Source organism: Ictalurus furcatus, chromosome 17 (genome assembly GCF_023375685.1).
Source record: "Ictalurus furcatus strain D&B chromosome 17, Billie_1.0, whole genome shotgun sequence".
NCBI classification, from domain to species: Eukaryota; Metazoa; Chordata; class Actinopteri; order Siluriformes; family Ictaluridae; genus Ictalurus; species Ictalurus furcatus.
The window spans coordinates 10177305-10193302 of NC_071271.1; the positions used below are offsets into that span (position 1 = coordinate 10177305).

Here is a 15998-nt window from a genome sequence, read left to right on the forward strand (position 1 = left end):
TAAAAATATATTCCTCAGATTTTAGATTTAAATCACACAACATACTATACCGCTATTAGCCTAACTTACTGACAAGACTGTCAAGTTGCAATTTTTTATTATTTACTGGTATTGTGAGGTATATCAGCCTAATTTTTTACATTACAGAGCTGTAAAAAAAACACACACATAGGAAAGAGCATGCATCTTGTATGTTTCCAGCTAGTTAAAGAATGCTTTGATCATGATAATGGTGATATTGATGATGATTCATTCATTGCTCTGGAAACTATCCCCAGATTACTGGCAAGATACACCCTGGATGGGATGCCAGTCTCTTAATGATGATGATGATGATGATTTTATTTTTTGACAGCATGGCTTACAGCTCTAGGATTCACAGTTCTATTAGCCCAGGGGGTAATGTTGCTGCCTCAAGGCTCCAGCATTCATGATTCAGTGCTAATCTCATGATGCTGTCTCTGTGTATTGCATGTTCTCCCTATTTCTATGTGGGTTTTATTCGGGTTCTCCGGTTTCCTCCCATCCCTCAAAACACGCTGCTATGTCGACTGGAAACTTTAAAGATCTTGCCCCTGGTTGTGAATGAATGCATGAAAGTAAATGGTAAATGGCACACTTATATAGCACTTTTATCCAAAGCACTTTACACTGTGTCTCATTCACCCATACACCAATGGTAGCAGAGCTGCCATGCAAGACACTAACTTGTCATCGGGAGCAACTTGGGGTTCAGTGTCTTGCCCAAGGACACTTCAGCATGTGGAGTCACGTGGGCCGGGAATCGAACCGCCAACCCTACGATTAGTGGACAACCCGCTCTACCACCTGACCTACACCTGCCGCTGTGCAAGTGCAACTGCCCACTGTGCAAAAAGTGTGTGCAATTGTGCACTGCAATGAACTGGAGTCACACCCAATGAATGTGTTCGTTAAGTTCGTCCTGAGAATGCACTATGTATCAACTTTGTGGTTTGCTGTTCTGTCACAGCTGTGAGTGAGGGGAAGCGTGCTTGAAGGCTGCGTGATGTGGAAGCGGGCGTGGTTTGTGTGCGAGGGGGCGGTTCCTCGCGCAGTACAGTACAGGCGACGAGCCCTGAGAGGCGGAAGAGGAGGAACAGGAAGAGTGTTACTAACCAACTTGGGAGGGGGGGGAGCTAGAAGGTGGCGTTTGTGGCTCTAAATATATTTCTTTATCATTTGTCCATCTTTAGCCGGGTTTATCAGTTGTTTTTGTAGTGTGCAGTAAATACGGCTCGTTTCTGTTTAAAGTCGTCCTCTTGGAGCTGCTTGTTATTACCCGGCTGATTCAGCCTCCCCTCCTGCTGTGCGCTTTAACTGTGAACTGAACTTCCCGTTGCGGGAGACAGAGCGGGGGGGAAACGGGAACCAGTGCGCACAGGGTTGCGTTGAAAAGACGCGTTTGTTTCTTGATGAAAAGTAGCGACGAGAGCAGATATCATTAGAACTCGGTATTGTATTGTTATTGTTTTTCCCTCTTGGCGGTTGTACTTGTGCACCAACGCCAATGACAGCGCGGTTCACTGCTGCCGAGGGGATTTAATGGCACCCTCGAGTCGCTAGAGCTTTTTTCTTCTCCCCCCGACGAAGGACCCTCGCTCGAAGTGCACTCGGGCGCTGTCCTCACCGGGGGGTATTTTGTTTGGAAGTCAAAACCGCTGCTTGGACTCACAAAACAAGGGACAGGCGTCTGCCCTCCCCGGCACCACCGCCAGTCACGCTGTCCGACTCTGAGGAGCTGAAACATGGCAGGAAATCTGAAGAAAGGCGGCGGGCTCATTGGCATGATGAAGGACGCGTTTCAGCCTCACCATCACCTCCACCACTCCCATCACCAGCCCGGAGCCGTGGACAAAAAGACCGTGGAGAAATGTTGGAAACTCATGGACAAGGTAAGCGCCTGTCCTTCCGAGTGACAGTGTAGCTGTGGAGAAAGCTAGGCGTGAGCCTGATCGAGACATGGCCCGGTCTTCATAGGTGCTAGCTTGTTGGCTAGTTCAGCTAGCTCGGTTGGCCTGTGTGATGAGCTCCTGACTTGATTTCAAACACAATCAGCTAGATGTTAGCTCATTAGCTAGTGATCTCCAGATAGCTAGGCTTGGGAATGGTTGTTTTTTTTCCCAGAAATCAATCAGCAAATGCGATCACACAGGAATATACTAGCTCTGATAGCTTTGATGGCTGTAGTTAGATAGTTGCTGGGTCTGTTTTCTTTTGCGAAAACGCGGCTCCTGATGTCTAGCTTGTTCCACTTTTACCCGATGAGGAGCAAAGCAGCAGGATGACTTCTCACAAACACCTGACACTCTTAGACCGTTGTTCTGTGATTGCATGTTTAAAGTGCCCCTGAACCTCAAAATGATTGATTGTTTTGTTTTGTACCCACCGCCCGAACTTTTTTTTTAACCTGTCTAGTAGAGTCCTCTACAAAATATTTAAAAGAAATTTAATAAACATTCTCACTATATAGTCACTTTCAGGAAAACACAAACCTTTTTTTGTCTTGATGACTCATCCTGTATGAGTCTTGTGTTCATCCAATTAAAATGCTCCCTAGTGTATGTCCCGCCTCTGAGGGCGGGGCTTGCTCTACAGTTGCTGCATTTTCAGTGCATTATTTTATTTTAATTTTTTTGGACAGAATGTCATCCTGTACACTGTAACCCCCTTTCCATCCCTCTGTTGAAATGGGGTGTAAATGGTTGGAGTTTATTTATTCGTATGGTTGAGGTTGTGCAAGTTGGAGGAATGCTTCACTAGCTCAGACTTTCATGAATTTCATCACAAAGCCTAATATTTGAAATTGGATGCATCAAATGGTTCCCAGTGAATGACCCTGAGGATCTGGGAAAAAAAAAGAAAGCTATCTTGTCATGTATAATATCATCATAGTTAAAATCAGCACACATGGGTGAAAGGGTTAGTTGGAGCGGTTCGTTAAACTCCATATTTAGCTAGTTCACTAAGCTACTGTCAGGTTTGTTTAGCTTTACCAGGGGTGTGGTGTTTCCCCGAACGCTATTGACCGTTGTATAAATCATTCAAACACGGTCACTCTAGTGGCTTGCTTTCTCGAAAAGGAAATACTTCAACATATGGAATCAAATCATAGCTCTCAAGCCATTTCATCGAGACTAACACTCCCTTTGCTCCAAAAATAAGCGCACATAATAAATCATACCGCAGTCACTGGGTTACAACAAAATGTTATAAAATGTAGTAGATCATGTGACCAGGTTCTCTCGGCTATTAAGGCAGAGCGGTCTACCTGTACATAGCAATTACATGAAGACCTGCTCAGCTGATCCTGTAATTACAGTAATATTTTAGGTATGAACTATATATAAACAGCTTACTCTTGTTTCCGGTTACGTTGGATCTTTTTTCTTTTCTTTTTTTTTTTGCACTGGGTGATGCATGTTCTTTTGAAAGAAAAGTGACTCTGGATAAAGGTGGTTGCCAAACAAGTAGGTGTAAGTTATATGACACAGATGTGTTTATAGTGATTAGACCAATGAATGCTGTGTGATAGTTTTCTTCCCACGTTTCAATACACCTCAGTGGCTTTTGACGCACAGCGCAGAACTGCAGATCATGGAAAGAATTGTGGTTACATGCTGACCTTGTGTTTCCGATGAGATCCTCACTAATACACAAGCAAAGATAAAATAAGTGTGTGTGAGTGCTGGCAGAAGACACTGTTCACCCATGCCCCGAGAACAAACACACCAAGTGTTTTTTTGTGTTCTGTCGTGCTTCGAATAGTTTTCTCACAGCACTACGTGCAGTATGTCTCTTTAACATGCCGATTCAGCTTTATAAGGTCTTCAGACGAAAAGCAGAACTAACATCACGAGCAGCTCAGAAAAGAGGAAAAGTTCCTCAATCATGCTTGTATCACACCCAGACTGACTACAGGCTGCTGTGTTAGTTCAGGAAGAGACCTTTATAATAGAGCACTTCTGCTGATATAAGCACACTCTGCAAGCGCTCACTGGATAATTAAGGGTTCTGCTTGAAACCAGTTCAGATAGGATAGCTCTTTGTTCCAGGAATGTATATTAAACCTGTAATTGTTCCACCAGGAGAACAACCAATGGACCCTTAAAGACTCTTTAATTAACTGTTGATCTTTCACAGAGGTCTGATAGTTATTCTGTAGTTATTCTGATAGTTACTTTTTTTAAATAAACATTTTTCAACATGTTGATCTATTTTCACCTTGGTTAAAGAGTTCCAAAGAATTTTGAAGCCCTTGCTTCATCCCTACCTAAAGAGACCGATGCAGCAGCACTTTAGTCCTGGTCAAGTTCTTGCAGCTCCTTATCTGTACACTCTGTTCAACCAGAAAATGTCAATTTCATGTTCATACCAACATCAACACCTTCATGCTGGTCGGGTTGTAGATCTCTGCTGTAACTCAGCTCGACTCTGTTGTATAGCCGTGTCGGCTTGCTGTATCTACTACTTTTGTGTTGGACTACAAGTTACTACACTATGTGACCACTCTTCTGGGAAGGTTTTGGCTGTGGAGATTTGCTCATTCAGCCACAAGTGTATTAGTCAGACCAGGAACTGATCTTGGGCAAGGAGGCCTTCGGTGCTCCAATTCATCCCAAAAGATGTTCACTGGGGTTGAGGTCAGGGCTCTGTGCAGGAAACTTGAGTTCTTCCAGTACAGCCTTGGCAAACCGTGTCTTCATGGAGCTCGCTTTGTGCACAGAGGCATTGTCATGCTGGAACAGATTTTGGCTTCTTAGTTCCAATGAAGGGAAATTGTAATGCTATGGCATACAAAAATATCCTGTACAATTTTGTGTTACCAACTTTGTGGCTACAGTTTGGAGAAGAGCCACATATGGTTGTGATGGTTTACAAATGTTTGGCCGTATAGTGTGCGTCATTGAACATTGCAGGAAATTGTACGACTGTAACAACAAATTACTACCAAAGTTGCTTATCATATCAGTGTTTTACAGGGGATTTTCCCTTGAAGGCTTCTAAATGAAAGAGTACACTATAACGGGGGATCATCAAGGGGTTGGTCAACCTGTCCTTTGATTATGGTTGATGGTAGGCTTGCTGCTATAGCTGGTGTTACCGGTGTTCAGGCCGCACACCGATTACATGACTTGCCCACCACCGCACCGCCCCCACTGTTGTTTTGCCTTTTTATTGTAATAAAAATCATTTAGTTCAGTTAGAGAATGGCCGCTACAATTAAAAACTGAACGCGTCTGTTCAATTCAGCGTGAGCCGAGTCGCAGCACAGATCAGCAGGAGTCAGATTTTGTTTATCACGTGACGAGAGTGAGGTGAGCTGACTGACAAGACGATGGCAGAGGATTTGGTTTCAAAAGTTCTATGTTTAATATAAGTGAGTTTGTCATTTGTACTGTTTTGTAATTGTGTTTTTCATTAAGAATAATAATGAACCCACCATTTATGCAATTGCTCCTAATTGGAAAGTGAAAGGTAAATGCGTGCATAAGCCCGTGATACTGGTATTACCATTGTTGGCGCACGTCGATTAACCAGTGGGTTAACGACCGGCACATCCCTAGTTGATGGTTTTTTCCTTTGGGACAATTTCAGTGACTCCAAAGCCTTATTACACAAATTCCTGGTTTATAAACCGGTTGTGTCGTCTATATTAGAGATGCTCATTGTTGGATGTAAAGAAAGAGGGTATAAAAATAGCTTCTTGAGAACTCGAACAGTTCATACGGAGGTCTCAGAGATGGACTGCGGTGGTTAACTGTGATGGAGGATTGGCTTTGAGCCTTATTATTTATATATATATATATATATATATATATATAAAATATAAAAATATATAAAAATATATATAAATAAATATATTGGCTCAAAGCCAATCCTCCATCACAGTTAACCACCGGTAACTGAAGCCTAGTGAGCCAGAAGCACTTCGGACTGCAGTGTGTTGCAGCTTTTTGTTGTTAGTGGAGGAAGCTCAGCATAAACATTTGCCATATATCAAGATTAGATACTGTCGGGAAATCTGATGGGAAGACTGGCTTAAGAAATTACTGTTTGTTTCCTGTTGTTCATATCTTTGTTAAGGAATGGCTGCTCTTTGATCTCTTTAGGCTAATCATTAGATGAGAAATACAGTAGGGTTATTCATTTCCTTCCAGTTCTTTTTTTATTTTTTCTTTCCCCCCTCACTTCACACTTGGCAAAGGATGTGTGTTTAATGATCTAAACACCACAAATGTGAAATGGCAAGAAATGGTTTTCTATTTGGTTTGAACATTTTCTCAAGAGGAAGGCATGGTCTAACACATCATCCAACAGACGTCTTAATGTTTCCATTCTGCTGAAGCGGTGTTCATTTATTCAGTTAAACAACCACCACAACCATTTGCACACATTTGAATGCAAGTTGGCCATAAAAAAAAAGTTACTAGTAAACAAAGCCTAATTTTTCCTATAGTATACAGCAAAACCTGGCATCTCCATATCTGTGATATTTACACCTAATAAAAGAGCACATAAAGCTGTATAAAATGCCTGAGGCTCTTTGTCTCAGGGTCTGGTGGGTATTCTCGTCACCTCACAGCTCTAGCACTCCCGGTTCGATTCCAAGTTTTTCACCAGTTTCTCCCAGATCTTTCAGGTTCCTTGCAGTACGTGGATTGGCTACTTGCCCCGAGGTGGTGTGAATGAGTGTGTAGACGTGTCTGCATGGTGCTCTGAGATGAACTGGCGTCCCATCCAGGGTGTATTCCCATCTCGTGCGCTGTGATCCCAGGATAGCCCCTGGATCCCCCACAGTTAATGAAGCATGTTAGTTTCAATCCCCAAATAGATGTTTTGACCAAGTTGTGCATCTCTGTGTTAGAACCAGACTGCTGTCAACATTTATAATCGCTGCCAGACTGGGTGGTGTCTTTATTCTGTGCTAGTAGGGCTGATTTCAATATTTAAAACCTGCTGACATTGAAGTAAGCCAATGTTTGCATGTAATAGAGCTTTTGGGGCAGAATTGTGCACCACTACATTATAAGGACGATATGATAGTTATACCGCTGTAATTCAAATGACCGGTTTATATTAGTGCAGTGTAATCATTTCTCAGGGATTTATAATGGACAGATGACTGATACATTACATCATCTAAAAAATAAATAAAGAAAGAACCAGATTAAAAGTTGTTATTTAACAAATAAAAAACAGATACTCTTTGATGTGGAAATTATTTAAAGTGCACCTATTATGGTTTTTCAAATTTTACCTTTCATGTAGTGTGTTATAGAGCTGTGAATGTAAAAAGTCAAAAACAAAGCGCACGACAAACAGAGTTATTGTCTCCCAAAAGACAGAACCGATTCTGAACAGCTGGAATGAGTCGTTAGTAATTCCAGACTTACTTCCTGTACTAACCTATGTAGGTTTGTAACAAAAAGCCCCGCCTCTGGTCTTCATTGGCTGCTCGCTAACAGACGGAGCTGAAAGTCGTTATGGTAGTGGGCGTTTCCTTTTTGACACGCACTGACACCAGTAGACCAATCACAACCGATTGGGACATCTGACCAATCAGAGCAGAGTATGCCCTCTGAAATTTTAACTCATTTAATGAGTTGTTTGTGACATTGGGGGGGGGAAGGTAATGTTGCAATTTAAATTATGAGCACATTAAAGTGTTTTTTGATCTTGGATACATGTAAATCTATTGTATGAGACCTTTATAACAAAATTAGGTATGTTTCAAAACCATAATCAGTGTGCTTTAATATCCATGGAAGGAGTCTCCATTGTCAGTTTTGTAGAGGTCAAAGGTAAAGCTGTAACTAAGTTTTCTGACACCTCTTCAGGATAGAAGTCTTTGCACTGAGCTTTCTCTGGGTCATAACAGGCTGGAATTTTTTTGTTTTGTTTTGTTTTTTTAATAAATGAACTTCATTATAGAAGGAAATGGATGCTCGTGAGAGGGGTTACTCGTTATCATTTATAGCTGCTATAAAGTTAGTGATTAGAGGGACTAACTTGTTTTAGTGGATATAACTTTAAACGGATGAGGTGTCATTCATTTAATAAGCCAAACAATTAGACTTAGTGTTGGAAAATTGCAGCAGTTTAAAAGGAATCAAACATCAGGAAGGATGCACTCTTTGGAAAATAATCGACGTTGGGATGGGGCTTTGTGTCAACGCTGCATTGTGCCCCCAAGTCGTTGATAATTTTCCTTTAACAGCGTGCCCCGTGTGTGTTCCTTACTTAATGTAAGTCACGCAGTCCGTACAGGATTTTGTTTTTGTTTTTTGGTAATTGTTGCGGCCAATAATGTTTGATTTTGCTGCGGCATTTTTTAAAAGAATGTGCAATGCAGCTTGCTGAGTTTTTTGTGCTTCTTTTTTTTTTTTTTGGTGGAAAACTTGAATTTGCAATTGCACAAAATCGTTTTGCACGGTCTTTCACAGTGAAGTTTGTTAGTAAATGAGACCTTTTAGCTGTACTTATGTTTGATGCACGTGAATCGAAGAGGGCTTTGGCTGAATGTGCGTTGAGATGACGTCACATTACGCGTCTTGGCCCAAATCTGCAGAAATTTTGAAAAATTGGAAGCTCCTCTGAATATTGCGGTTTGTTTGATTTTGCGTTCATTTCTGCAATCGCAAAACCCTGGAGGGACTGATAAAGCAGTTGGTGGCATCAGAGTTTATCAGTCGGTTTGCCACGTCACTGTAACTTGTAGTGGTTTAAACATGTTTTTGTACTGGGTGTTTTAATTGTTAAAGATGTTCTTAAAGTGTCAGAACACTGTTTTGGTGGCTAGCAAATGGAAATGGAGTGGGAATGCTTACACTGGTGTTCTCAGACTTTAAAAAAAAAAAAAAAAAAAATCCAGGCAATAAGTGGAGGCCACACTGTATGGGAGTATGTGTATACACATACGTATATGCACGAGAGAGATAGTGTGTCTGCGTCTCCGTGAACTTGCATGCATGCTTACTGATAATTCAGAGGACGTGTCGTGACCGCGGCGTTATCTCCTGCTTGTCAGGACTGTACTAACTCGTGTTTTGGGAGTGCACGAGCCAGAAGGATGAAGATGAGCATGAGATGGGGTCTGTTGTGTCCTCACAGTGACGCCATTTATCCCCAAAACCCAATCACAGCTGCTGTTGGACTGAAGACGGAGGTTTACTCTGCAGATAAAAGCTGCTCGAAGGCCCTGCTTACTTCCTCCCTACCGCCGTCGTGCAGTCCTTCAGCTGCTACAACTGTGAGATTCGAGCAGATCTCACTTTCCTACCTACATAATAGTACAGATGGTGGTGATGCACAGCTATTGTGCAAGCAGTAGATCAGAAAGGCTTGGTAGGGCTGAGCAACAAGCAAGTAAACTGAGGAAGTTGATTGCATCTTGTGTAGTTGTGTAGTTCCTAAAAACATTGCTTAGGGCAGACAAATTGCTATGACAGTTTTGACTAGTAGGTTGTGTAAGTTTTTCATTTAACGGTCACTAGGTTTTTAAATTTTATGTGTTTATTCACAAACAGAGAAAGGTGAGAAATTCCCTATAGACTTTGCACATTCATTTGAAATCGGTTCATACATTTCTTGATTGTGGAAAGCAGCTTGAAGCCGTGTTGCTCGCTGCTCTTCTTCTGAACCCTGTCACCTGTTGCACTGCACTGAGCATGTGGTCTGGCTGTTGCTAGGAAGTTTGTACTTGGCATATTATTTAGCTTTATCTTCTCTTCATATTCTTTCCAAAACTCAGGAACATGAATAGATGTGGAAACCATTATGTGTTTAAACGCTGTCTCAAGCGGAAATAAAGGCTCTTTACATGCACTGAGACAAAATGTTAGCCTAAGACTGTACTAACGAACTTTATTAAGCCTGTCATAGTAACTACTTTTGTTGGACGATATACTGTCGCAGAAGTAATTGCGATAAACTATATTATTGTCATTTTAAGACCATTTTGTGCCACTGTTATGCTGATGATGTAACAGCACAATAATGCAAATGCATCCTTTAAAAAAGAGCAATGAACTTTGCATTTTTAAGAGTATTCCGATATTGGACTTGGAAGGTCAAAAACTAGGTTTTTATCCTTTAAATTGAGGCAATATTTCATCATGTCATTATTTATTAATTTTATTCTCTATTAAAATGGCATTGAATATCAGTCAACTGCATTTAGTTGAGGAGAAAATGCGAAAATGAAACCAAATATTCACACACTATATATTTATAACTTAAGTGTGTGTGTGTGCGTGTGTGTGTGTGTGTACACAGTTGCAATCAAAATTATACAACCCCAATTGTAAATCAGGTTTATTGTCACAATTTACAGACTTTCAGCTGTTTGCAATGAACAAATCAAACAAAAGCAATTGAAATAGTTAAACAAAACGAACGCTTCAAGAGATTTCCCCAAATTCAACTGAAAATGCAACTTATATTATTGTTGTTATTAATAACAATAATGATTTCTCCAGTCTCAAAATTATTCAACCTCTTCATGGCAAGCATTTTTAGTACTTAGTAGAGCATCCTTTTTCTGTTATGAGCTGCTGCAAATGAGATGCATGTCCAGACACCAGCTTCTGGCAGCGTTCCTGAGGATTCTTAGCCCATTCCTCATGAGCAATGGCCTCCAGTTCAGTAATATTCTTGGGTTTGCGTGGTGCAACCACCTTCTTCAAATCCCACCAGAGATTTTCTATAGGATTGAAGTCAGGTGACTGTGATGGCCCTGTAGGATCTTCCAGGACTTCTTCTGCAACCAGGCCTTGGAGGAATTTGAGGTTTGCTCTGGATCATTGTCCTGTTGGAAGGTCCAATGACCCCCAAGCTTCAGCTTCCTCACAGACGGCATGACGTTTTCTCCTAGGATTTTCTGATACTTCAATGAATCCATCTCGCTTTCCACACACTGCAGGGTTCCAGTGCCACATGATGCAAAGCAGTTCAGACCATCACCGAGCCACCACCATGCTTGACTGTGGACAGAGTGTTCTTTCTTCATTCTTCTTCCTCCAGACATACCGCTGATCCATTGTGCTGAAAAGTTCCAGTTTTGTTTCATCGCTCCACAGAACAGATTCCCAAAACTTCTGTGGCTTATTTCTATGATTTTGAGCTGACTTTTCTTGTGCTTTTGGGTCAGTAGTGGTGTACGTCTTGGAGTTCTGGCATGGAAACCTTCTGCATTTTTAGTACGTGCTTTACTGTGCTCACTGAAACCTCAGTGCCTGTTGCCATCAAGTCTTGCTGCAGGTCTTTTGCAGTCACTCGAGGGTTTTTCACAATCTGCCCTCTCAGAAATCTGGTTGCAGCTGTTGATCGCTTCCTTTTTCTGCCCTGTCAAGGTATTTCATACATTTTTTACCTCTAGCCAGTTCAGGTATTTCATGTGTTCCAGCTCAAGCACACCTGGTGCAATAATGAGCCCTTGATTAGTTGCATCACGCAGCTTAAGCGCTTAATCTCTGACATTACTGACAAAACTGGATTATTTGAAACACTAGAACTATTCTGTCTAGAGTTTTTTTTTTCTTCAAAATACATTTAGTGCACTGTTAATATCTCACGAGTCATTTTTTTCAACAATATGTTTTCATTAAAATCAATGCTAGTGCTTGTTACACATTTTAAATTCGAGTGCACAGTTTTTACAATCGAATGTGCATTTTAATCTTCATTTCAATGAATAATCGAAGTTCAAATTTTAATTTCACAACTCTAGATCAGACGAGAGGATGGAAGCAGCACGAATGCATAAAATGTTGGTGACATTCATTCTTATGTAAACAAAAAAAAATTGTAAACACAGTGGGCAATTTCGAGGTCGGCAAAAATGATTGCGGTTATGTCCATATATCATATGATAAGTCAATAGCATTATTATTGTGGCAAGCCTGTACATAATTAGCTTGTCATCATTTCGAGTTAAATTATGTAGCAGATACCTACTTGACAGGAGTGAGTAATATACACACAATTGTCATGTTGTTTTCAGGTTTTAGGATAAGAGAGATGGTTTTAATTTTGATCTCTGTGGAAGAAACATGGACGTTTTTCTACTATGAACAGATTCTGTGCTCATTTTCCGCAGACACTAAGCGAATCCCAGTTTGAACATTTGAAGCGCTTGTCTGTCTCAGTTCATTTTCAGAAAAATTAGACCCAGTTGTGTGGGGGGGTGGTGAAGGAATGAACACAACCAAGGTGAGCTCCAGAGTCCAGTATACTCATGTGTGGTAAATAATAGTCTAAAGCTAAGGGAACAGTTTTTCATGGTTTTTAGCTTTTGCTTTAATGCTAGTTTCTTACTTTTTACACACACATGAGCTGTATGCTAGTACGTGTCCTCAGTTGAATTTGGGAAGCTTTCCTGCTAATATCAGTCTCTCCAGAATTTAGAGATTTTGGGTCGCAACAGTCAAAAAAACGACGCGATCCTAATGTTGTGTGGTTTATTTAGGTCTCTGTCACTTAGTGGTGGAGACATTGTTTTAGGATTGTCCAGACATTTGTGTGTCCATCCGAGATTGTTGTTAACATGACGTATCAAGGACACCATTTTATCGTTGTAACTAACAGATGAACTGACTAGATTGTGGAATTGATCTAAACATGGTCAAATGGCTAAAATAATTTTTCTTCAGACGCTTCAATAGCTTCCTTCCTGTTTCTAGTATAAGGATATTTTAAGCACATTTCTGTCATATAAATTAGTAGCAAGAAGGACTAGACTTGGCCATGGCGGCATCCCCGTAGACGCTTTTGTCACCGAGGTCTACTTGTTTTCTCCTCTTTGCTGCAAATGTAAAATTGCTATGTATAAGAGGAATTAAACCACTTTGGGTGTGCTCTTATCAGAAAATAAATGGTGGGGTGGTAACAGGAACTCCTCTTCACATCAGTTGATTTTATATTTTTATTTTATATATATATATATATATACACACACACACACACATACATACATACATACATACATACATACATACATATATATATATATATATATATATATATATATATATATATATATATATATATATATATATATATATATATATATAATGTGTATGTATATATATATTATGTATGTGTATATATATATATTATGTATGTATATATGTGTGTATGTATATAATATTTCTTTATTGATGCGTCATACACACAAACACTTTCACTGGTCACTTTAATAGGAACAACTGTACATCTGCTAATTTATGCAGTGATCTAATCAGCCAATCATGTGGCAGCAGCACAGTGCATAAAATCATGCAGGCACAGGTCACGCCGCTTGTATGTTGGTCGAAAGATCTGTCACACAAGGAGGTTATTAGCTGATAACGAGACCAGTGTCAAACAGCAGTTTCGTTTTCTTACACTATGGTTTTCTGACAGTTGGATGTACCAGAATAGTATTTGAGAATTTCATCTGGTTTACAAATATCTAAAGTGTGTGGAGGACTTTTGAAACTCTTTCGTCTTCATGTAGCACATTTTGATATCATGTACCAACTTCTTCTCACAACCTTCTTTCCTGTGCAAAGAATAGGCAGAAGTGTTAGCCACTTCTCTGATTGCTGGATGTTTTTCTGGTTGTGTTTGTGCAAAACCTTTTTAAAGCATGCCCAAATGCTGACACCACATGAAGCCACCTACATCTCTAAGACGAGAACTTTGGCTAGGACTAGTTACACATTTTCTCTTTAGGGGGTTCAAGTGAAGCCAGGGTTGTTTTACAGTCCTTGATTATTGCGTTCCCATAATTTACAGTAGTTGCTTTCCCACCGCGTTACCGTCATAGACTCTGGTCTGGTCCTGCTATGCACTTCTGCTCATTTTTACTTGCAGACCACACAGAATTACACGATTAATTATGAATAGTTTTGAGGTTTCTATCTTTGTGCAGTGTGGTTTCACATAGATGAGCGAGATATTCTAAGAGAAATATTTTATTGTATATATTTTAGACGAAGCCATAGAGTAGTACCAGATTTAAAGGCTGAAAGCAATGAATTTTCTCAACACAAAAAAAAAAAAGTTTTCAGCTTTAGTTCCCTATGCAGTCCAAATAAATTGTATGGAAATGACTTAAGAAGTGCGCTATTGTTTATAACAATAAAAATGGTCACATTGGAGGCCACTACATGACTGCACAATCTTGAGTGGTTTATCGTGGCACACAGAGCTGTTATTTGTTGACTGGATTGTGTACTCATCACGTTTTCTGCTGCATGCAGTTCAGTTTTGCTATAAACTCTTCGTGTGTGCTCCTTAGTACTGAGCGTGTAAGAAGAAGCAAATAACAAAATATCTGAAAATCCTGGCTTCTAAATGATGAATGCATATTATTTGAGTAGGCTAGCAGCATCTTAAAAAGAGAAATCCAAAATGAGAACCTATTTTATTGAAGAGTAATAGATTATGAGCAAGCTGAAACATGCAGTGGTATAAGCTTATATCTAGCTCCTTTCACTGATTGGTCATAAAGTACATTATAATGCACAAGAATGTTAGAGGAAACTCGCATAAACATGAATTTATTAAAGATCATCACAAAACATTTGTGTTCTTCAGTTTTATATGTTATTGTCCCATGTTAATTTTATTTGTGGTAAAACTGCACTATTTCTGTGTAGGTGGTGCGATTATGCCAGAATCCTAAGCTGGCCCTGAAGAACAGTCCTCCATACATCTTGGACCTGCTACCTGACACCTACCAGCATCTTCGCACCATCCTGTCCCGCTACGAGGGCAAGATGGAGACGCTGGGTGACAACGAGTACTTCCGTGTCTTCATGGAGAACTTGACGAAGAAGACAAAGCAGACGATCAGTTTGTTCAAGGAAGGCAAAGAGCGCATGTATGAGGAGAACTCACAGCCAAGGTGAGCCTGGATATACTTTATTCAGACACCACACCGTACTTTACTGTACTGGATTTACTTTATTCAGACACCACACCGTACTTTACTGTACTGGATGTACTTTATTCAGACATGATGGCACCACACCGACAGTGCTTCATTCATGTCTTGCAAATGCTTTGACATCTTTAACTTCAGTAGCCGCTCCCACACACTTCTGTCTTCCTGTTCACTGTTGGTCAAGTGATATTTACACAAAGCACGAAGCCGAGTGGTTTGCAAGTCCGAGTCAAGTGTCGAGTCTTTAGTTGTGCGTATCCAATCACTATTAAACATCAGAAACTATGCATTCGGTATGCAACAAGGTAACACCTATTTGCACACATGAATTGGAAACATAAAACAAAGCATACAACTTTGTTTGGTAAATATCTGACTAAACTGATGACTTGCTTGCTGTTTAAATTCACGTACATTGCTGGTGTGTTTTAATGTGTAAAATGTATTTTGCCATTGCCATTATTTTACATTTGAAGCATGGTCGGTTCTAGAGGGGAAGATTTTTGTTGAGGACCTGTAGGTGGTCTGTTTACAATTTAACTTTTACTGCTCACTCAGAATCAAACATTTATGTAGTGGAAATACTGAAGTTGAGCTGAGTCATTCAAACTCTGGTCCCATTGGCTAAAACTCTGGTCCCAGTGGCTAAAACTCTGGTCCTGATTGCTACAACTCTGGTCCCAGTGGCTACAACTCTGGTCCCAGTGGCTACAACCCTGGTCCTGATTGCTACAACTCTGGTCCCAGTGACTAGAACTCAGGTCCCAGTGACTAAAACTGTTGTTCATTGTTTTTAGAAATAATTCTTGACTAGGAGAAGCAACACGTTAACATGACGTCTGCTTTGTGGGAGGTCCATCTATAAGCAGAAGCTCGCCGCAGTTGTGAAACGGTTTCTCATGTTGAAAACTGTTTGTATTGTTGCCTTTTACAGGCATAAGCCTTTTCATATTCAAACCTAACCATGATACTGTGTTAAGAGACAAATGTCCTAGACCCGTTACTTATGTGGTACATAATTGTTTTTTGTTTAGGGTTTTTAAAAAAA

The 15998-nt window shown here is 40.3% G+C and overlaps 1 protein-coding gene across 1 annotated transcript in view; it reads left to right on the forward strand.

Annotated features, from left to right (window-relative positions):
• The first annotated feature begins 906 nt into the window (after positions 1-906).
• Positions 907-15998, forward strand: part of cbl (Cbl proto-oncogene, E3 ubiquitin protein ligase) — a 54400-nt gene continuing 39308 nt past the window's right edge. The window contains exons 1-2 of the mRNA XM_053647766.1: positions 907-1913; positions 14664-14911. Of these exons, the coding sequence (XP_053503741.1) occupies positions 1767-1913; positions 14664-14911 (395 nt within the window). The 5' untranslated portion in view covers positions 907-1766. The remainder of the gene's footprint in view (positions 1914-14663; positions 14912-15998) is intronic.